General features: G+C 41.0%; 1 protein-coding gene and 1 pseudogene across 2 annotated transcripts; one reads left to right on the top strand and one right to left on the bottom strand.

Annotated features, from left to right (window-relative positions):
• Positions 1 to 1,015: 1,015 nt before the first annotated feature.
• On the bottom strand, positions 1,016 to 19,444 carry LOC311591154 (sulfotransferase 2A1-like). Its single transcript, XM_084770522.1, has 6 exons — positions 19,260 to 19,444; positions 17,303 to 17,511; positions 15,844 to 15,970; positions 4,488 to 4,582; positions 3,180 to 3,357; positions 1,016 to 1,245 (listed from the first exon to the last, which is right to left on the bottom strand). The coding sequence occupies exons 1-6, from the start codon at positions 19,390 to 19,392 to the stop codon at positions 1,133 to 1,135; spliced, it is 855 nt and encodes a 284-aa protein (XP_084626648.1). The 5' UTR covers positions 19,393 to 19,444; the 3' UTR covers positions 1,016 to 1,132.
• LOC311591153 (CCR4-NOT transcription complex subunit 6-like) lies at positions 8,565 to 10,440 on the top strand (annotated as a pseudogene). Its single transcript has one exon. The product of its transcript is annotated as a CCR4-NOT transcription complex subunit 6-like (transcript).
• Positions 19,445 to 23,486: the final 4,042 nt, after the last annotated feature.

Raw genomic sequence — 23,486 nt, 5'->3', positions numbered from 1 at the left:
CTCACTTATAAGTAGATATTATCCCAACATGTATGTCCTCTGAAAGACCCTACCAAGTGTGGGATTGGGGCAGATGCTGGAACTGCCTGCTGGACTCTGGGCAGAGTACTGAGAGTGGTGTAAAAAAACTGGGGAATGGAAGGACCTAGAGGGCCCCACTAGGAGACCATAAAGACAGGCAGATCTGGACCCAGGATGCCCTGCAGAAACTGTTGCACCAACCAAGCACAATGCGTTGAGTGAACCTAGACTCCATGTTTAGATATAGCCAACGGACAGCTCTTTCTCCATAGTTTCTTGGGGAAGCGAGAACTGCCTCTGACATGAACTCTGGTCCTCCCAATTTGATCACAACCTCTTGGCAGGGAGACCGTGCATGCACCCAGAGGAAGGGGATGAAGGATATCTGGATGGTCAGATGCTGGGGGAGGAAGGTCCCCCTTCCAGAGGTCCTTGATAGAGGAATAGGGCAGAAGAGGCAGAAAGGGTGGGAATGGGGAGATACAAGTGAGGGGATGTAATATTAATAAATTATAATAAATAAGTAAAGAAAAAAAGAGCATCTGAAGTTATCACTGTCCATGATTTTAATCTGTACTACAGAGCAATAATAATAAAAACTGCATGGTATTGGCATAGAAACAGACAGATCAATGTAATTGAATAAAGAACCAAGAAATAACCCCACAAACTAACACATATTTTATTTTCTACAAAGAAGCCAAACCATACACTGGAACCAACAATAAAAGAAGCAAATATTTGATGACTCAAAACTCGAAGATTCTGGGCCGGAGAGGTGACTCAGAGGTTTATAATACTCTACTTCTCAGGTAAAAGGACGTAAGATAAGTTTATAGGACCTAAAAAAGGCAGCTGACAGCTACATGTAATTGTAGCTCCCTGGGAACATATGCCACTAACAACACTGCAAACAGAAATGTACACACACACACACACACACACACACACACACACACACACACAGCAACACCAAAAGTAACAAATACTACTACATTTAAAAATCACAACCCCAAAAGAGGATTTATTTAATGACTACACCCACTCATTAAAATAGAATAACAGGAAAATAAACACCAGTATCCATATAACATTGGAATGTTTTGAGAATTTATTCCCATGGGAAGAGTCCTGGAGGAAAACCAGCCATTTTTTCCTTGTATACTTTATCAAAGGTTTCAGCTTGGGCTACTGTGAAGTGATTCTTCCAATCCCCAATTGTGCCTGGAAAATGTGAATCAGACACATAGATGGGTTAATAATGGTCTTAGTACTGTTCTCACTCCTCCCTTCTTATGCTGTTGCCATCTGTTTGACAAAGACCATGCAATTAATAAAGTAGAGCTACCAGTTCCTGGAGAACCCTTCTTATGCCTTGAAATCATATATATATATAGACTTCTACCTCTGTGGAAATTATACACTGACTTTTCCTTTCCCAACCTATCTGCTAGACAATCTAACAGCGCCAACACTGGGTCTACCTTTTTATATGTACAGATTATTCCTGCCAACCACCACATGTGTTTCCAGCTCACTCTCCAACCCAGCAATTTTTATCATCTCAGTGACCCAAACTCCAACTGTTCTTTCTACATTTTAGTGTTTACTTATAGAAGTTTTTCACAGCATGCAAGCAACCTTTAAATTGCTTTTGCTTATGTGTGCGTATGTTCACATGAGTGCACAGATATACATAGTTGTGAGCAGCATTTCAGCCAACTTGGTTCTTCCAGCAGATACAGGGGACCTCAAAGGAATATGGATCTGGCAGGTTCTCACAATGCATGGTCCTTGGTTGGTGCATCAGTCTCTGCAGCATCATGCCCCGCCTCTGAAGCTGCCTGAATTTGTTGGTTCCATTGGTCTCTTTGTGGAGCTCCTGCACCCTTTAGGTCCTTCTATTCTTCAACTATTCCACAAGACTCCTTGCACTATGCCCTGAAGTTTGCCTGTGAGTTTCCACACCTGCTCTGATCCCCCCCCTGGGTGGAGTCTTTTAGAGGATCTGTAAGGTAGGCTCCCATCCTGTTCCTTCTCTTCAGCTGCTTCTGGAGTCTATTCTATTTGCCCTTCTGAATGAGAATTAAGTCTGGGGGTCTTCTGCCTCTTCCACAGGCCTTGATCCTTAGTATATAAATACCCATTTTTCTTGTGGTGAGTTATGACATGTCACTGTGTTTAAATCTGAGTCCAAACTTGCAATTGTGAGGACACCCGGAGTACTTAAATAAGTGTGATATCATAACAACTTTAACTTCATTGTCTCTATGCAAATTCCTGATGTCCTTATATTCTTATCTGATTCTCACACTCTGGAGGACAGGCTATCTAAAGGGGAAAAGAAAATTAAGCCCATGGCTTTCTACTTCTTTCATCCATACCCATGTTTTTACTCACTGTTAAATATCTGATGACTGATTAACTCCTTCAACTCTGGGTCCCATCTCACTTTATTATTACCTATTCATACCTGGGTGAGGCTCAACATGTTATTCTAATAAAGTTACTTTTCAACTGCATAGCTGTAAAACCACACCCATAATCTGTTTCCAGGAGGAAGGTGGCACAGACATAGAGAGCATGGAAATTCTCATTCTAGGAGAGAAAATTCAGAGGAAGAGTAGCCATGAGCCTAAAGGAATCCAAACATGTGTTGGCAAATACCAGATTTTAACACTGGAGAATAATTTTCTTAGCCATTATGGGGTCTCCTCTTGGTCTACTTTCTGGGACTGCAATCTTGATCCATTCAAACATCTTTTTCTGCTGTTAATGTAATTTTTTTGGTTATCTGTTTATCATCTCAGGCACATCTTTGGTCTACTGAATTAAACATTTTTTTTTTTAGAGTTGAGGTCTACAATGCAGGAATCTTTAAAAATGTGCATAGAAACATGACTACTTTATCATTTTTTTCATGGAGGTTATTGGACGTGACCATCTGCAATCCGAAGATCACCTCCCAGAACAAATGAGCTTTTCAGAGCCTGAAGCCCACATCATCATCATGGAAAAATTCCAATGTAAGGTCTCTGAGGAACTCTGTGTGATGAACCACAGCTGATGATACATTTTCAACACTTTCTTAGAGGCCCATTGACACATCCAGCCTTCCACACGTTCTGACATATTCTGAAGCTAGAAGTTTTCTTTACCTTTTCTCTGGAGCTTCAAACCATTTGTAATTACATCTTCGCTGACGGTACTAAAATTGGACATGTTGTTTTCTTTCATGGCTTGGAAGGAGCTGTACTTGAGCACCAGATCCAGCTCCTCTGGCTCTAATTTCTTTCCTAGGAAGTCACAGATCTTTTCTACGGTTCCCCTTGGGTCCTAAAAGAAGAAGAAACAAACAAACAAAAAAGAGGACAATAAACAGAAAGTTCTGGAAAAAAAGATGCAGAGATAGGAACTGTGGATGGAAGATAAGAAAAGGAGCATCAGTAAAGAAATGGCACCATAATATGAGAAATCATGATTGGAATTTAGGAAAGAAACTGGCCATGGAGAGAGGCTATGCTCATGTACAACATTTGTATACTGAGTGAGCTTCCAACGTGGCTGACCTATGGCTGGGTTTCTTTTAAGGAGGAGGGGATATTATAGACAACGTCTCACACAACCCAGGTTAAACTTAAACCTGTTTTGTAGAGGATGATGTCCTTGAGTTTCAGATCCTCCTGTGTCAGAGGTATGTGCCACCTATTAAGTGCACTGGGATTTTTTTTAAAGATAGAGCCTCACTATGGAGTTCTGTCTTGTGGGATAGAAGTTGGAAGTTGCTATAGAGACCGTCTACATAGATCCAACAGAAATCAGTGATCCATCTTTCTGGCTTTTCCTCTAATGTCCTGGCATTGAAAGTATTTAGAACAATATGCAATCTGCCTTGAGATGTTTAAAGAAATTTATAGAATTATTACTAGACAATGATCAAGATGAATGAAAGAACTTGCATAAAGACCATGACAGAATTTAATGTGTATACCAAATATAATAATACTGTTTCCTTAGGCTAACTGAGAATAATACAGCTTTATAACAATTTCATAAAAATGTTCTCAATATTTATTACTTGGGGGCACACCAGTTTATATTGTATTCTACTCTATTTTATTTTCTTGATTTGGAGGGTTTTGTTTTTGTACCATATTTTTGTTTTTTGTTTGTTTGGGTTTTTTTTTTGAGAAAAAGCTTTAAATTTCATGGGTAAGGATGTGTGGAGGATCTGAAAGGCCTTGGTAGGGGATGAATATGATCAATTAAATTCAAAATTGAAAGTTGTTTTAATTAAGAAAATGTGATAAAAAGAGAAAGTCAAAAAACAAACACAAACAGGAAAAGAAATCACAACTCTCAGTAACCTTCCTCATCACCAGGGCTGATTTCTATAGGTAATCAGTGTCTGAAGGGCTGCTTTTTCTAGCCCTTAACTGTATGGTGCATGTAAGAATGATGCTTACCTTTTTCATGTTTTCATAGTTCAGTAGTAGGAAGTTGTCACATTCTCTCATGGACATCCAACCACGAGTGTGCTCAAACCATGATCCATATAGGACTGTGTATATGGGGGAGGAAAGTGTCAATTACAAAGTATGAACATGGGGTACACACACACATGCGTGCGCACGCATGCACAAAAATAATGAACTGATAAAATAATATCAAATTTATTAACAAGTTCATCACCTCACAGAGTTACCCCTGATGCCATAAGGAGACAGTTAACCGGATTATAACAAGGACAGGGGCTTGTGCTGGGGGAAATCTGTCATACCAATATAGGAATTGAGAGGTGCTTGGGTATGGCCATGTGTGGACTTTTTATTACCATTCTGTCTGGAGAATTATCTTAAACCCTTCTGTTGGAGAGCCCATCTGAATGGCATCCATATCTGATGTTCCAATACTTCTCAGTAGTTGCCTCTTTGAGACCCAAGCTTCCAAAACACAGATAATTGGAGACATTCCAAGAATAGCCTTCTATCTGCCTTTATGCCAAGTCTTCATGGCCATTCACAGTGCCACCCTAAAGTGTTCTCCACAATCTCGGTGTCTCCGCTGCTCTTGCTCTGGGTTGTGCTTACTTTTTATATCTCATCCTCTATTGCACACTTGCCTTGTTCCCTTATTACCCGAAGAACTAACTGAATCAAGTCAGGAGAGAGGGTAAGAGTTCAGCTAGGGTCTGAGCAGTAGGAAACAAGAATTCAAAGGATCTAAGATTGGACTGAAAGCTGAAGGTGATGTCCTACAGAGAATTGGTAGAGGGAAGGTGAATTGTGCAGTACATGACAGAGTTTTGTAAATTAAAGAGACTAAAAGGTGGACTTAAGAGATAGAAAGCTCAGAACACCTATTTGCCATTCACTTGTAAGGGCTTGAGTTTTAATCCTCAGATACCATATGAATCTAGTAATTCGGCCTCTGTTTGTCATCCTAGTGCTTATTCCATGAGATGGAGATGGAGACAGAAGAGTTCCCTAAAGCTTAGGACTTCCTAGTTGGGCACACACAGGGACAAAAAAAAAAAAAAAAAAAAAAAAAAAAAAAAAAAAAAAGAAGAAAGAAAGAAAAGAAACAACGCAGAAAAAAAAAAAACCAAGACTGAACACTCATTGTTGCCTTCTAATTTCTTCACTGAAACCTTGGCATAAGCATGCCCACCTTCACACATCTGCACTCACACCATCACAAACACACATGTCTACACACTGCAAAATAAAGCTAAATCCAAGCCATATTATGAGGCACACTTCTGTGATGCCAACACTCAGGAGGCAGAGACAAGAGAACTCCTTGAGTTCAATGTCATTTTCAGGTACTTAGTGAATTTGTGCCTAGTCTTGACTTACTCAGGCCATGCCTTCAAACAAACGAAAGAGCCAAATTCATGTTAGTGAAGACACCAATGATAAGCCCATGACATATATCTAGATGATAATTAACAGTGGTTATGCCATGGAAATTGTTAAAATATATTTGTTTTGGGATAAGGATTACAAAGGGCATGTCAACAAGGCTGGCTCAGCCTTGCCACATAGACAAGAATAATGACTTTGGACTACTGATCCACGTGTCTCCACTTCATAAGTTTTGGAATTAAAAGCTTGAACCTCCTTGCTGAGCCTGGAGAGTTATTAGTGACAAGACCTAATTCATGAATACAACAAGAAACAACCACAAGATCCGTGTGTTAGTGGGAAGCTATTTTCTTTTTTTTTCTTTTTCTTTTTTTTGGGAAGCTATTTTCAATAAACAGACAAACAAACACTTTCCTCCTAGTGAGGTGCACTGGAAGACAGAAAGAATGGGTGACAGAGATGGGAAGAATGACGTTTCATGTGGTATCGGAGAGAAAGATCCCTATCAATACTACAACCTATTGCTTGAAATCAATGAAGGTATGAATTAGAGTTATGATGCCATTAATAATTACATCAATGAAGTGAATGAGGAGAATAAGTCAAGTGTGTTTTTGTGTGTGTGTTGTGAGAGAGAGAGAGAGAGAGAGAGAGAGGGAGAGGGAGGGAGAGAGAGGGAGAAAGAAAGAAAGAGAGAGAGAGAAAGAGAGAGAGAGAGAAAGAGAGAGGGAGAGAGAGAGAGAAAGAGAGAGAGAGAAAGAGAGAGGGAGAGAGAGAGAGAAAGAGAGAGAGAGAGAGAGAGAGAGAGAGAGAGAGAGAGAGAGAGAGAGAGAGAGAATGCTTGTGAGGTTTTAGACTAACTTTAGCATACATATGGGGCACAGATCTGATGATTATGAGAAGTATATAGAGCACCTCTAGTGGGAAAGACAAGAGGCAGGGAAATCTGAGCTTCATCTCTCTACTTAGCACATCTACAGCTGCAATTTCCTATAGGGGTATCCTTTTAATTTCTTATTTTTTCAATTTTTAGTCTCTGGTTTTTCACATAATGTTCTTATCCTGCATTGTTTCCACGTGGTACAGTGCAGATCTCCCAGGGCAGGTGTGCCTAGCAATGCAATAATGCCATAGATGTTATGGTGCTTAAATGATGTCTGATTGGATTTAAGGCTCGATCCCCTGAAAGGAATTCATTCCTGGTACTATAACTATGGTCATGAACCCATGGCTGGAAAGACCATAGTTCAAAAGTGGGGTTTCCTACTGTTCTTTTACTAAATGGCCACACTGTGAAGCTTCTCTCTAAATGTTTTTATTTATACATATGGGTTTGTGCATTTCTTTACCTTTGTCACAGAAGATTATTTTTGCAGTTGGCAGTAGTTAGTGCAGAGGTTCATAAGGGATCAAAATAAGGAGAATACAAAAAAAAGGAATAACAAATAAAAAAGAATAAAAAAATAAAAAAGAATAAAAAAATATGGAGAATAACCGTGAGTGCTCAGTCATTGATGTAATTTCTATATCAACTCCCTACCAAAGGCTCAGAAAGTATCATGGAACAACAAGTAGAAAGAATGTAAAAGCTAGAGTATGGGGGAGGGAAGTGCTTTGAAATTGTCCCCTGAGCCTCTTGCCCTCAGGACATGAGTTGTCTGTTGTGCAAATGAGCTCACATCATCAGTGGTTGCCCTTAGAAAACTGCACAAGAGATAAAGTCTGCTAATATTCCATGATGGGTGGGGGAGGGTGTCTTAAGAGGATGTCCTTGTTGAAGAGCTATTTCCAATTTGGGCATATTACACTGTCAGGTTTCCCATACCAGTGTGGATGGTCTTACATCCATGCACATATGAACATCACAAATTAGCCTTAGTTGTATTAAAAAAAAAGAATTAGATTTGCGTGTAGACACATTGGGGGATCCTATAGTGTGTCGGTGGGCATACAGGAAAGACTAGTAGATCAAGATACATTATGTTCACTTAAAATTTTTTCAAAGAATATAAATACCATGTAAAAGAAACAAAATATATGAAAATAAACCAAGAACAGAAAATGACATAGGAAGATTTGGTGCTTGTCTAATTGAAATTCTGAAAGCAGATAATTCAGGAGGAATGAAGCAATATTTGGTGTCATTATATTTGAATAACTCCCAGCTATCCAATCTCAGGTATATACTCAAACTACTTAGGTCTATACTAGCATATACTTGGGCGTATACTACCATATGCTTGCATATATACTAACACACAGGCATTTGAACATCTATGCTCATTTCAGCTCTACTCATAATAGCTAGGAAACAGGCTCAGCCTGGATGCTCATCTACTGAATAATAGATAATGAAGTAGTGATACGTATAATAGATAAATTTTATTCAACAATAAAACTGAAATTATGAGCTTCCTAGGGAAGTGGATGGAACTGGAAAATATACTTAATGAGGTAACCCATGCACAGAGAGACAAGCACTACATGTTCTCTCTCATGCGAGTATTTTAGACATATTCTTAGTATGTTTAATCTGAAGTGTGTAAAAAGGACAGAAAACGAGGGGGGCGCAGAAGAGAAGGCAAAGACTGCTGGGTAGGGCGAGGAGGGCGAGGCGGGGTGGTGAGAGGATGGCAGAGGAGGGGGGAAAAAAGAGAGGTGGCAGCTGGCGGGACTGGTATGGTGGTTCCACAGGGCAGACCCCGCTGCACTCACTGGGAGCAGGCAGAGGCAGTGGTGGAGGAAGGCGGCGCAGCTCCAGAGGCATGCCCAAAGAAGAATACGAGCCCCCTGACCCTCGGAGGATGTACACAATTATGCCCTCCTTGGAAGCAGCAAATGGAAAGAAATCACATTGGGCGGAGCTTGAAATAAGTGGAAAAGTAAGAGCTTAAGCTCATCTTTGTGGTCACTAACTCACTTGACAGCTTTGCCTCTGAGTGACAATTTCCTGTCCTGTATTCCTTCAGACACTGCCAAGCTTCACTATCTGGCATGTCTCGGGCCTGTCCTATAATCAAATCCAGAGCTCAGAAACATGGTATCACTCAAGGAGCTCCATCTAAATTACAACCCAGTTACAAGTTCTACCCTCCGAGCTGGGAAAACTGTTTCAGTTGCAGACTTTAAGCCTGAAGGGAAATCCACTTACCCGGGATATATTGAACCTCTGTCTGGAGCCAGATGGAACAAGAACGCTACTGAACTACTTGCTCGATAATTTGTCAGTCACTGCAAAAAGATCTTTGTTTTCTGTCATGTGCTATAATGTTCTTTGTGATAAATATGCCGCCCGGCAGTTATACGGCTGTTGTCCATCATGGGCACTAAATTGAGACTACAGGAAAAAGGCCATTCATTATTCAAGAAATCTTGAGCTGCAATGCTGAAATTAGTCTGCAGGAGGTTGAAACAGAGCAATACTATGGTTTTTTTTTCCTGGCAGAACTGAAAGAACACAGCTATAATAGGTTCTTTAGCCCTAAGTCTCGAGCTGGGACAATGTCTGAACAGGAAAGGAAGCGTGTGGATGGCTGTGCAGTGTTCCTCAAGACAGAAAATTTTTACTTTGGTTCGGAAACGCACTGTTGAATTTAATCAGCTAGCAATGGCTAATTCAGAAGGGCCTGAAGCTATGTTGAACAGAGTCATGACGAAAGATAATAATGGAGTTGTAGTACTGCTAGAACTTCGAAAGGAATCGATTGAAACGTCATCTGGAAAAATCACATCTGGGGACAGAAAGGCAGCTTATTCTGGTGGCTAATGCTCATATGCATTGGGTCCCTGAATACTCAGATGTGAAGTTGGTACAAACTGTGACGTTCCTCTCAGAAGTGAAGAATAGTATTGACAAAGCCTCTCGGAGCCTCAGATTCCGTGTCTTGGGAGAATGTGGAACTATTCCGCTTGTGTTATGGGCAGATCTAAATTCTTTGCCAGATTCTGGTGTTGGACAGTACTTGAGCGCCGGTGGAGTAGGAAAAAAAATCGTAAAGACTTTAAGGAATTAAGGTACAATGAAAGTCTTAAAAACTTCAGCTGTGATGGGAAGAATGGGATGACCAATGGAAGGATCACCCATGGTTTCAAGTTAAAGAGTGCCCATGAGGATGGCCTGATGCCTTACACGAATTATACACTTGACTTCAAGGGTATAATTGACTACATCTTCTATTCTAAACCTCAGCTGAATACTTTAGCCATCCTCGGACCTCTGGACCACCATTGGCTAGTTGAGAATAATGTCAGCAGCTGCCCACACCTACTTATTCCCTCCGAACACTTCTCACTTTTTGCACAATTGGAGCTCTTACTGCCTTTCCTGCCCCAAGTTAATGACATCCACCTTCCTGGCAGGAGGTAGTCAGGTACTTTCAGAAGACTTATGATTTACTTGTAAACTCGGTAAAAATCTGAATATAGAGGAGTGAGGTATGGCCACTAGGGACTTTTCTCAATGGTCATTTGAATTTTCAGTCTGATTCTTTGATAAAGGATATAGTATGAAAGCCAGGTGCTAGCAACAGACAAATTCTGAGCCCAGTATGCTTTATATGTACTGTTAGACCAGAACTGGTGTGTTTACACCTATCTTTTAATTTGTTACAAGTAATTTTCTTTTTTTTTTCTCTCTCCAATATGTGTTGTCATGCCCTGAATAGGAAGATGTGTGAGGAGTGCGCTGTTCTCACAGAATCCACGGCACTGTTTTCTGAGGCCGGTAGTAACACCAGACACCATTCTTCCGGGCTTTACTCCATCTTTTCCCAGACTTGTTTGTAAAATGTAGAATTTGAATTTAGCCTTTATGATTGTATATGGCCCACAGAAGACCTAATTTATGAAATTTTGTACTAAATGTTTTTGAAAACAATCGTATTGTAAACTAAGGCAAATTTTGTTTTTGTTTTTGTTTTTTTTAACCTGTGTCCTATGTTCTGAAGGCCAGCTGGTAACAAAGCTGCAACAGACTCTCTCTGTAGTGATTTGCACTGTTCTGGTTCTGTTAGTCCTTTTGTACTACTTTATTTTTAAATTGAGACCGTTACTCTTTAAATGTAAGTTTGCTTAGACCTTGGGATATTTTCTTGGACCAGAGGCAACTTATGTATGAATTCCTGAATTTCTTTTTTTTAATATTGTTAAATTTTTATTTATTTATATGAAGTTCTATCTCCATGTACACTTGCAGGCCAGAGGAGGTTATAGATGGCTGTTGAGCCAGCCTGTGGTTGCTGGGAATTGAACTCAGGACCTCTGGAAGAGCAGACAGTGCTCTTAACCTCTGAGCCACCTCTCCAGCCCCGAATTCCTGAATTTCTATGGAAATTTTCTACCAGGACTGACAAGCTGATCTGTAGGCATTTATGGACTGAATATGATAGTTGACATATGTACATTCTGGTATTTTAAAATATTTTACTTATAGCTGCTTAGGTACAGACCTCTCCTGCTCTGTCTCCGCCATGCCTGCCTAAATTGTTCCACTGAGCACTGCCTGTGCATGCAGAGAAAACCTGTGCATCTTTTATATATTATTTTTTAAAAAAATAACATTTATGAGATTTTTATGGCAATGCTTTTGTATGAGCTGTGGCTTTTCCTCATTGTGAAGCGTTGGGTGGCACATTCTGGAACATGTTCATGGGTCCTGGGTCTCTGTCACCATACCCCAGCAACTGCTTGTTAGTGACCATGCACCTAGAGCACCACTATCACATGCACCCTTATTTTCGTGTGTGTGTTTTTTTAAAAAACATTCCTTTTTTTTTGAAGAAGAAGAAAAAGAAAAATTTTCTGTTCAGAACAGGTTCCCTACAGCGATTGCTCCGATTATTTTTTAAAGTGACTAAGGAATTTTAATGTCAACCAAGATAAAAGTTATACTGTACCCTATATTTTGCCCATAGGGCTGTTAGTAGGTAAGAGGTTAAAGTCACCTTTAACTTTACAAAGTTAACTTGCATACGTTCTGTTCTCAGTCGTTGGTTCTCTCAAAATCAAGTGAATTCAGAGGGAACTTGTCTGGCTGCTTCTGTTTCAGCTGCAGGCAGTGGAGCCAGAGGGACGCCGTGTGACACTAAGAAGAACTGTTGAGCGTTAACGGTTTTATACAGAGACTGAGCCATTTTGGGTGACTCAAAATTTTATGAGAAAACATTTAGTTGCTTATGTTGTTTTTAAGAGGAAATAAAATTACATACTGTCTAAAAAATAAATAAAAAGGACAGAAAGCTAGAAAGGGACCAGTTGAAGGGGAACAAGAAAAAGACACTTTAAAGAAACAGAAGTTCCCAAACATCTATAGCATGAAAGTGAAAAGAATGAATATGAGAGGATGTTTATGCAAAGATGGGGTGGAAAGATTAGATGTAATTAATGAAAACAAAGAATATATGAAAATACCTTATGGAAACTCATTAGTTTGTAAGCTCATTAAAAAACATATACAAAGGACTCCACGATGGCAGCACCAAGTGTGTGTGGTACACGAGTCTCAGAAGATCAGAGACTGCAGACCAAGCAAGTGACCTGGCTGTTTATGCCAAAAAGCCAACATCTGCTTTTCCTGGCAGAGAAGAGGCATCCCTGGAGCTAGGGACACATACTTCCAGGCCCTGGTGAATGGTTCCTGGGTCCGAGAGACACACATGGTCCTAATCTCCTGGTGCCCAGCACCTTCTGCCTACCTAAACAGGACTCATGCATTCCATAATCACAGGGATCCAGCATGGCTCCAGCATCTCTACACCACACTCCTCATGCCTCACAGAAGACAACTCCTGGATACCAGGGACAGATTCTCAGCCTCCCATCCATGGTCCCACAAAATCATGACATTATCAGGCAGATGGACGGAGCTAGAAAACATCACCCTGAGTGGGGATAACCCAGACCCAGAAAGTCACATACGGCATTTACTCATTTATAAGTGGGTTTTAGCCATATAGAACAGAATACACACACTACAACGCACAGATCAAAAGAAGATAAGTAACATGGAGGACCCAAGGAAGGATGCTTAATTCTCACTCATAAGGAGAAATAGAATAGACACCAGAAGCCCTTGAATAGAGGGAGGGGACAAGGTAGGAGAAGGAATGCAGAGAGAAATGAAGGTGGAGATCATACCTAAGGAGAGTGGGCAGGGGTGTGTGTGGGGGTAGGAAGTAGGACAAAGGGCCGTTAGAGGGGAGAGAAACCCTGTTTTTGTATGTCTCTGTGACAATGTGGAAACAGGGTAGGCTTCTGGGAGGATATGTAGCTGGTTGCAGATGATATTTCTAGTAGCAGGGGCCATGGAAATTGAATAGGACACCCTCTAACTGGACAGCACCTTCTATTGGAGGGAGGGGGAACACCAATCCACCCATAAAATTTGGATCCTAAATTTACCCTGTGTACAAGATATGCAGGGATAATGGCAGAGCAGAGACCAAGGGAATGTCAAACCCATGCCTAGCCCAACCTGAGACCCACCCCATGGGAGAAAGCCAACCCCTGACACTACTAACAATACTCTGCTGTGCTTGCAGGCTGGAGCCTAGCAAAGCCGTCCTCTGGAAGGCCCCCCACCCAGCACCAAATCAAAGTATGTGGTGAGATTCCTAGACAAACTTTGGGCGAAGTATATGAGGTCTTATAGAAAAGAGGAGGGGGAAGATAGAACGACTTGGAAAACACAAGATCTCTATAAGAAGACCAACAAAGCCAACTAATCAGGCCCCAGATGGGCCTTGTGGAGACTGATGCCCCAACCAAGCACCATGCATGGACTGGACCTAGGCCTCCTACACATATAATAGCCCACTGGTAGCTTGAAGTTCATGTGGGTCTCCTAGTAATGGAAGCAGGACATCTCGGATGTGGACTCCATTGCCTGATTTTGATTACCTCACCGGGACACAGGGGAAGAGAATTGGCTCAGTCTTAATGCAACCTGATGTGCTGGAGTGGTTTGGTCAGTAGGGTCTCCCCTTTTCTGAGGAGTCAGTGAGGCAGGAAAAGGGGAAGAAAGAGGGGGGAGTAAGACCAGGAGGGTATATAATCAGGATATGAAGTGAATAATTAAATAAATAAATTAAAAAAAACCTGACACGATATGGCCACGACACTCTTGAACTCACAGTAGCTGTGATTACTGCTCCAGACCTACAAAAACAGGGCCCTTCAATATTCTACCAAGGAGAGAGGAGGTTCTCCCAAACTGCTACCTTTTTCCTGAGAATTTGTAGGCAGTCAGAAGTAATTAAGGGTCAGGGTTTAGGAGATATCCTCCTAGGATCTAGGATCTATAGTATGCTAGTGGTGGCTGGTGGAAGGAGATGTTTTTATTTCCAGGAGAATAGCTACTAGTAAAGTACCCATGCTTCTGAAAAGGATTCCTCTGTCCTCTGGTAAACCACACCAGCGGAGCTCACGGGGTCACATCACAGAAGGGCCCCACATCAAAAGGCCCACATCAAGAAAAGGGACATGAACATAGAAAAGAGCCAGTCCGTAAGAAGGAAAAGGTCAGCGAGAATGGAAGGAGGGCAACAGAGATTAGTGGACTGTCACTGTGATCAAAACACCAGCACATATGTACGGAAATATCATAATGAAACTCTTTATTATATATAATTAGTATATTTCAATAAAAGTTAAATAAATACAAGGCATAAAGAATCCCCTCCTCCTGACTATGAAAATATTTTCATGTAAATAATAAATTGTGATTTACAGTATTTGGAATGATGCTTCTTAACACAATGGTGGATGATGAATGGTGGATGGTCTTCATTGGAAGCCAATGAAGAAAAGACGAAGAAAATCCACAAATGAGAAGCATGGCAGGAAGAAAACAGCAGGTGTTATTTTTCTCTTGCTGTGATAAAACACCCCGAATAAAGGCAACTTGAGGAAGAGAGAGCTTATTATTAGCTTAGGGTTCTAGAGCAAAAAGAATCAAATGGGGGGGGGGCAGGAGGTGATGGCAACAAGTGGCAGGCAAGTCTACAGGAACAGGAAGCTGAGATTTCATCTCCTCTACTACAAGTAGGAAACAGAGGGAGTAGACTGGAAGTGTCTTAATGGTTTAACCTCTCACAGCCCTTCTAAATGGAATACTTCACCCAGCAAGGCCTTGCCTCATAAACCTTCTGAAAAAACATGAGTCACTGGGAACCAACTGTCCAAACGTGGGACATTTCTTGTTCAAACCACCGCAAATGTCATTGACCTACGTTACTAGTATTACAACTAGATAGCCCAAGGTAGTGTGACATGGGGCAAGCTGTGGCTGTGCCCTGTACTGTGGTGGTATGTGAGAGCAGGTAGACTTCACAATCATGTTCAAAATGGTAATATTTCACATGAACTCTGGTGCCTCATATTGGACCACGTCCCCTGAATGGGGAGACCTGGTGGGCACTCAGAGGAAGGATAGCAGGCTACCAAGAAGAGACTTGATACCCTGTGAGCATATACAGGGGGAGGGGGTCCCCCTCAGTCACAGTCATAGGTGAGGGGAATAAGGGGAAAATGGGAGGGAGGAAAGAATGGGAGGATACAAGGGATGGGATAACCATTGAGATGTAACAAGAATAAATTACTAAAAAGTTTAAAAAATCTTAAAAAAACCCAAAATGGTAATAAACCTTGGGACCAAAGATTGGCTGAATGTAGAGGGATAAAATGGAGCCAGGTGAAAACTGCAGAAGGTACTAAAAGGCTAGGCACATAGCAAAGTTCGATAACACACATGAAATTGTGGTTTTGAGGCCCAGCATCAAATGAATACATCATGGCAGCAGGGTCTTATTGTCCTAGACCTCAGGAGGGAGCTGAAGGGGGAGCCAAGCTTCAAGGTCATCCCTGGCTATGTACAGAGCTCAAGGTCAGCCTAACCTATATCTAGCTTTGTATTTACCAATGAGTTTCCCTCAGCTCCTATATTTCACAGGATACTCACCATTTCCTTTGAGGAACCATTCAAAATAAGTTTCCAGTGAGTCTGGATTCTTAACAAGGTTTGTCTTACTCCAGAAAAAATAGCCAGACACAAGAATATCTCTGGGATTTCTGATGAGATAGATCACCTTAAATGAAAAAAAAAAACACGTACATGAAAGTTAATGCATTCATTCATCACCTTTTAACTGGCACAATTTACATGAAATGTAAATTAAATATCCACGGACTTTCTATAAACTTTATTATTTTTATTTGGACAAAATATATGCATATGTGCAAAACTATAGTCATTGTCCTCTTTTATTATTTTATTTGATTTACAAAAATGGAACAGCAAAAGAACTAAGGTTATTATTAATAATGTAAAAACAAACCCCAAAACAAAAAACTAGACTGATTCAACAGTTGTAAAGACTACAGTAATAATTGGTTATGCAACACAAAATGCCAACTCTTAAATGATACATAAAAGTAACACTGTACTGACTGAGAAGATTGTCTGAAATATTTATGAATATGTAAGTACATGTATGTGTATGGGTATAACATGAATTAATGAAAAAAGAAAGCATAAATTTAACCGAGATAAGGGGTATATGGGTGGGCTTGGAAGGGAAACGGGAGGGCAAAATGACATATGTGACTGTATTTTTTTTATTATAATCTCAAACATAAAAGAGATAAATTAAAATGTAATCGTTTTTAATAAAAGGCACATTATGTTTTGTATCAACTCTTCTAGAACTCATATCTTTAGACTTCCATTTCCCCAGTCAAAAGTTTACCAAATCCGTGCATATAGGTGAATGGTTATAACTCCCTTGTAACATTTTCAAGAGTGATTATCTTTCTAAAATTTGATAGGTTAGAATCTGGATGTCCCTGATCCCCTCTGGTGATCCTCGATCAGAGGAGATTCCTGTGGCTACTTTACCTCTGTACACACTTAGACACAGAAAGACACTGTGGCTACAGATGACTTTTGAACAATCTTTACTATTAGAGTATTGATGCCTGGTCAGGCTGCTTCCCCTACAAGCAATATTGCCTTGGGTGATTCACCCAGAGGGCAGAGTTATTTGTAGAATAAGATTGGCTAATTGACTTTGACAACAATAATGCAGTAATATCCACTGTATACTAGGGTTTGAACTTTGTTTGCTCTCTATATGCAGTTCCTGAATGCTATAGTGTGATAATTCACTTTCTTCAATACATCTGCCCAGGATCTCTGTGTGGTGGTCCGCATGCTGGCACTCTAATATAGTCTGAGAAGGAGCCACATCAGCATAACCTAGAGCAAAAGAATCCCACCTTCACCTCCTCTAGCCTAGGCAATCAGAGTGCACTTCAACAAGAGCCCCAGGGCTTGTCAGGGTAGAAAAGTCCAAAGAGCATTTAGTCACATGACAAAACAAAACAAAACAAAACAAAAACGTCGAACACTGGACACTGACCTTGGCCTTGGAACTGAAGAGAGACTTGGGGAAAAGGTGGAGGGGAAGGTGGGAGCTGATGAGTCGTGGCCCTTCCTTATTGAGTAACTCGTAATATCCTATTTCAGTCTCTACCCAGGGTGAGCGATTCCAGGAGGGCTCAGACTGGATCCACTTGTTATCCCCCTTGGTCTGAATCAAGCAGACAATCTCAATCAGCCAGTTTGTTCCTGAACAGGAAGGAAAAGTGATCATCACTCATTTCAACCGTACTTGTGAAAAAGCCTCAACTAGAATGCAACCATACAATCTACAGGGCAGCTGTCTTGGAGGACAAAGACCTGTACTGTCCACTATGTCTACCTGGTGTAAGTGCAAAGCATATTCATCCAGAACATTCTCGAGTCTTTGTCTTGCAAAACTGAAACTCTGTAACTCAATAAACACCGAATCGCCTACTGAATACCCCCTTCAACTCTGGGCCACCGTCATTCTAGATTTAGGTGCGATGTATTTGACTGTCCCAGACATTTCATGCCGGGGTCCATCCCTGGATAAGGGCAGACCTTGAAGCGTGTGGACGCCAGAGCACAGAGGAAAGAATCAGAGCGGGGACATCATTTAGTTCTGTTTTATGAGAGATGGAACAGAGAGGAAGCACATCTCTGTATGGCTTGACCTACTCTGACAACCTGTGTCCCTTACAGGCTTTATTTATACACAAAATCATTTCCTCATTGATTATATAAGCTTTCAGGGTACATTAAAAAAATCTTCCTTGATTACCTAAATATATTGAAATAAAAGAAAAAAGGTGAGCAAACTGCAAATTTTAGGAGAACTGAAAATGAACATGATAAAATCAGTTCTAACTTAATACTCTTTTCCTTTTTAAAATTTGTGTTGTAAAGTCTTGCAGTTACACAGCAGTGCTAGACAGGATGGCTCTATAGAGTTTGATTCTGCTTCAGTTTGGCACAGAATTAATAGATCAGAAGTTATTTCCTATTACCCATAACATTCAACTTATCTTTCTACGGAAGTCCAGTCTCTCTGATCCTTGTTTCGTTCTCCCTCTCCTTCCTCTGTTTTTCGTTCATATTTGACGTAAGACCTCCATTATTTCCTTTGCTATTTAAAATACTGTATAGCAGTTTGCTTAAGCAAAGGCAGTCTTTCCTGTCCACCTCCCCACCCCTCTCCCCCACAATATCAGAAAAGTTCTGATCTGACAAGTCTGATCAGGAAGGCAGGCAGTTCAGTGAGCCGAAATGTCTTCCTCTGTGTCTTTGTTGTGAACTCTTGTTTCAATACAATTCCTGTATTCAATCGTTAGTGGATGTTTCTCTAGCTTACTCCTCTATTGCTATTGCCTGAATTGTTTTCCTGCATTCCCGCTGCCCTGGGATTTTCCACGTCACTGCCCTTTCAATGTCACCACCCTAATGTTCAGTGCTCCTTTTACTCAGCAAAAACAACCATAGCCTCCAAACTACCATGATGCCCAATGTTTTTGTTTCTTGAGTTTCTGTTCCCTTTCCACTATCTGGACAAGGCCCATGGTAGTTCTCCCAGACACCGTATTCTCCTCCACATGGTCTCACATCCATGCTTCTATGTCTTGATGCTATTTACTCTGTTTATTCGCATCACTCTCCCACTTCCTCCCTCCTTCCCTCCCTCCCTCCCTCCCTCCCCCCCTCTCTCTTTCTCTCTCTCTCCCCCCCTCAGAGGAATACCAATGTCAGATTCTGCCTCAGGATGCACTGTCATTGCTCTGCTGATCACCTCTGCCCATGTAGGACAGACAAGAGGTCTTTTTTTCCAAGTAGAAATGCTCTCACACTCAGCTCTCCACGCCAACAAAGAATTATACACATCAGTCACATAGAGCACTCTGTTCATCACCCAAATTAATGGGGATCAAATCCTTAACTTTTTCATATAATTCAGAATCGTTCTTAGTAATGGTCCTTACCTGACTTGGGGTAAGTCAGTATGATTGTGTCTTCATCTCTTATCGTAAACTTATTGCGAGCATCTGCTATGAGTTCTGTTTTAAACCCTATGGCAGGTAAAGGCATTCCTTCAAACCAAATGTAGTCTGACATGGTCTGACGAGCTCTGTGCCAGTGCTGTTAGTATTACAACCTTGGCCACCTGTGCTCCTTATAGCAAACCCTGATGGGTAAAATTTATAATGCAGGCCAAAAATCATTAACATCCCTTAGTTTCTTATGAAACTAGCTACCGATAGGAAGAAATCGATGTTGTTATCTGTTGTCAAAGGTCAGTGCATTAAGCAATTTTGAACTCATTCAGAGATCATTTTTGCAGCATTTGTGAGCCTGAGTTCATGACTCCAAACTAGAAACTCAATAACAAGTAATAGGTCATAGACACTCACCTTAATTTAAAATGTTTTCTAATATAATTTAGCTTTTTTTTTAAAAGAATGGTTTTAAATGGCAGAAAAGTGACAAAGAGTATATATTAGCTGCACATTATGACTCTTCTCATCATCCTTCTACCCCTTGCTTTCCCATGTTTATGATCTTTTCTTTAATTTTCACTGGTATTTATATGTGTGTGCGCGTGTGCGCGCGCACACACACACACACACACACACACACACACACACACACACACACAACTACTGAGTCTGTTTAGTTCTGCTTTATGTGATGTACCCTGAGATGAGCAGCTGAGACAAATGTGGGATTTCATCCCAGAGACAGTTGATTTTCCTTCTCTCATCAGTTATTTATAGGATTTATTTATGTTATTTATATTTCTTCATCTAAGTAAGACCATGGGGAATTTCCCCTGATCTCATTGATGTGACCAATGTGCTGACTTATTTGGGTAACTATACTGTTGACAGCTCATGGATCTATTTTCTATGACATGGCTAGGATGTGTGTGTGTGTGTGTGTGTGTGTGTGTGTGTGTGTGTGTGTGTGTTTGTGTATAGGCAATAGGCATCCTGGGCCTCTGGCGGCTTTGTGTATCATCTTCTGTGATTTTTTTTATGAGTCTAAGGTTGAAGGGATTTATTACAGATGTGCCATTGGCTAGATCTGAACAGGAAGTCTAGGTTTGTTGCATGTAAGTTTGTGCAGCTTCCCCCCCCCCGTTCCACTAGCCTTGATGGTCTCTTTGTGGGGCTCCTGAACCCTCTGGGTCCTTCCATCTCCCCATGCCCTGCTGGGTGGAGTCTCTGAGGACATCTATATTGGGCTAACATCCACTTATAAGTGAGTATATACTGTTCAGTTGGCATCTCTGGTTGTTCTCCTCTCCCTAGCCCCAACATGGTCTGTTAGATGCTACTCCGTTTTCCAACCATGCCCCATCAAAGGAAAGTCTCTACATTCCTGAGGATTCCCCAACCACCTCCTCTGGAGCCACTGGCTCCCTAAGTCCATCAGGTGACAGACATGTCACTTTCCTTCATCTGCAATCCTTAAAAACTCCACCCACCATAGTTGGAGTGCAGCGTCCTCTGTCCTCATCCCCTGAGGCTACTGAACTCACCAGGAACTTCAGTTCCCAAATAAACCTACCCTTTTTGTACTTCTAACCTGGCTTCAATTAGCTTATTTCATCAGTGGAGATATCCCATCATCTACCATGCATGTATTTCTGAGTGCGGGTTAACTGACTCAGGATGATCATGTCTAATTCCATCTAGTTGCCTGCAAATGTTAAGATTTCCTTTTTTTTTTATCTTTTCAGATTATTATAGCAAGAAACTTTAGGGACAAAAATCACCCACCCAAAGCAACATGCTTTGTAATCCACCCTGTCTCTTCTCAGCTGTCTCAGTGTGATATGTGAGGCTTTTGTTTTTTGTTTTTCGTTTTTTAAAATTTTTATTTAAGTAATTTATTCAAATTACATCTAATTTGTTATGCCCTCTCTTGTATCTTCCCATTCCCCCTCCCTCTTTCATTCTATTGCCCCCCCCCCCCAGGTCTGTGACTGAAGGGGACGTTGTCCCCCACTATAAGATCACCCAGCCTATCAGGTCTCTTCCTGGTAGCCTACTTCCTCTTCCTCTGAGTGTCACCAGGTCTTCCCACTGAAGGGAAGTGGGCAAATATGGGGATCTAGCCAATGGACAGCACATTCTCCACAATTGTGTGGAGAGTAGGGAGTGACTCAGACATGAACTCTGGTGTCCTCGATTTCCTTGTTTTTAATAGCTGAGTAGTATTTCATTGTGCCTTGTTAAAGTTAATGTCAGGGTGGAAGGACTGAGTCAAATGAGTTTAGGGTTGATTATTGGGACCAGACAGACTGCCACTAGCATTTCCTTTTCTGTACCTATATTTAATCTATTTGGGGGTTGTGATGAAGAACTCAAAAGTAGTTCTACTTGTGCTTAAACTACAGTGCTCCAGACTTAAGTTCTGGTGCCTTACCAAGCCTTACCAGCAATCAGAAGCTCTGGTCTTCCTACCGGCCTAAGCCACTCTTTAGCTAACAACAGGTGGTATTAATTATACTGACAAAGAGCTTCTGGTTGGTGCCATAGTTTGAGCGGGACCCCTGGGCCCAAATCTGCCTATCATAATGTTCCTCTTGTAGGTTTCTAGGACCCTCTGGATCCTTCTACTTTGCCATTCTCCCATGCTTCTGTCATATAGAGTCCAAATAGGATGTCCTCCCCTCTGTCCCAGTTTCCTGGTAAGTGAAGACTTTCATGGGACATGCCCTTTGGGCTAATATGCAGATACAAGTGAGTATATACCACTTGAGTCTTTCTGCTTCTGGGTTAACTCACTCATTATGATCATTTCCAGCTCACACTGGTCTAGCCAATGGACAGGGCATTCTCCACAGTTGAGTGGAGAGTGGAGTATGACTTTCACACATACTCTGGTGCCCCGTATTTGACCACGTTTCCTGGATGGGGAGGCCTGGTGGCACTCAGAGGAAGGATAGCAGGCTACCAAGAAGAGACTTGATATCCTATGAGCATATTACAGGGGGAGGAGGTCCCCCTCAGTCACAGTCATATGGGAGGGGAGTAAGGGGAAAAAGGGAGGGAGTGAGGAATGGGAGGATACAAGGGATGGGATAACAATTTAGATGTAACATGAATAAGTTAATAAAATAAAATAAAATAAAAAAAGAGCTTCTGGTGTGTTTACTCAGAGATTTTTATCTTTGCTGGACTTTGCCAGCTCAGTGTAGCAATCCTTGTCCTCTCTCCTCCCTTCAAGGCCTGCACAAGCAGAGCCAATTGTTTAGGTCTATAAAGCCAGGCTAAGTCTTCTGGTAAAGCCTAGAGGCCAGTAAAGTCTCTGTGAACCAAAAAGAAAAGGAGGGGAAAGAAAGAGATATATCACACACACACACACACACACACACACACACACACACACACACACACACACATTCACTCAAAAGATAGATGAAACAAAAATTTTCAACCAAGAAATTCCCGCAAACTTACATGTGATGATGTTGTTGACTTTAGCAGGCATCTCCTCTGTAGAAACTGCTGCAATACAGGCTGCCACTAGGGAAAACCTCTTTCCTGATCATATTCTATAGCTGTTTCCACAGGATCAGCCCATACATACACACAGACAAACGGTCAGGCAAATAGACTTGTACGTATTTATATACAAATTCACTGGATGATACAAAAAGAGCTGCTTACATATATACAAGCAATTAACATATATTCATATAATGCATATATAAAAACCCGATGGTCATATTTACATACAAACATATACCTTTATACATATTTACATATTTACAACTCATGGATGAGGTGAATTCCTTTGGGCTTCCACCAATTCTTTTGTCTGGCCATAATTTTATACTTCTGAGACAAAGCTGTCTATGTCAGAAAATAATCACTTCACAGTCAAAAAGGCAATTAATAATAAAAATAGATGAATACAATAGGATAATATGTTACATGTTTTTCTCATTAAAACTAAAGATTTCCTCTCTATGTCTCAATTACATAAGTCCATTGTGTGTCCACAATGACAAAGATTGACAAAGTCTAAAGGTTAACAGGGTCCAAGAGGTTACAACTAGGTATTTATCTTTTCCATCAAGACTGATCTGGCTATACATTTTCCAGCTATCTCTTAGTTTATTATAAGTTCAGAATAGTAATTATGTCTTTCACTCCAAGATTAGTTAATCGTTTATCTTCTGTGGACACAGAGACTTG

This window comes from Acomys minous (genome assembly GCF_964271855.1).
Source record: "Acomys minous genome assembly, chromosome: 20".
Taxonomy (NCBI): Eukaryota; Metazoa; Chordata; class Mammalia; order Rodentia; family Muridae; genus Acomys; species Acomys minous.
Note: the sequence above shows the minus strand (reverse complement) of the source record. Positions and strands in the feature narration are given on the sequence as shown.

Coding starts and splice junctions, on each gene's coding strand:
- LOC311591154 (XM_084770522.1), bottom strand. CDS start 19,392: ATGTCAGACTACATTTGGTTTGAAGGAATGCCTTTACCTGCCATAGGG. Junction 4,583..15,843: donor ATGGTTCCTCAAAGGAAATG/GTGAGTATCCTG, acceptor CCATATACACAG/TCCTATATGGATCATGGTTT. Junction 1,246..3,179: donor TTTGAAGCTCCAGAGAAAAG/GTAAAGAAAACT, acceptor CACATTTTCCAG/GCACAATTGGGGATTGGAAG.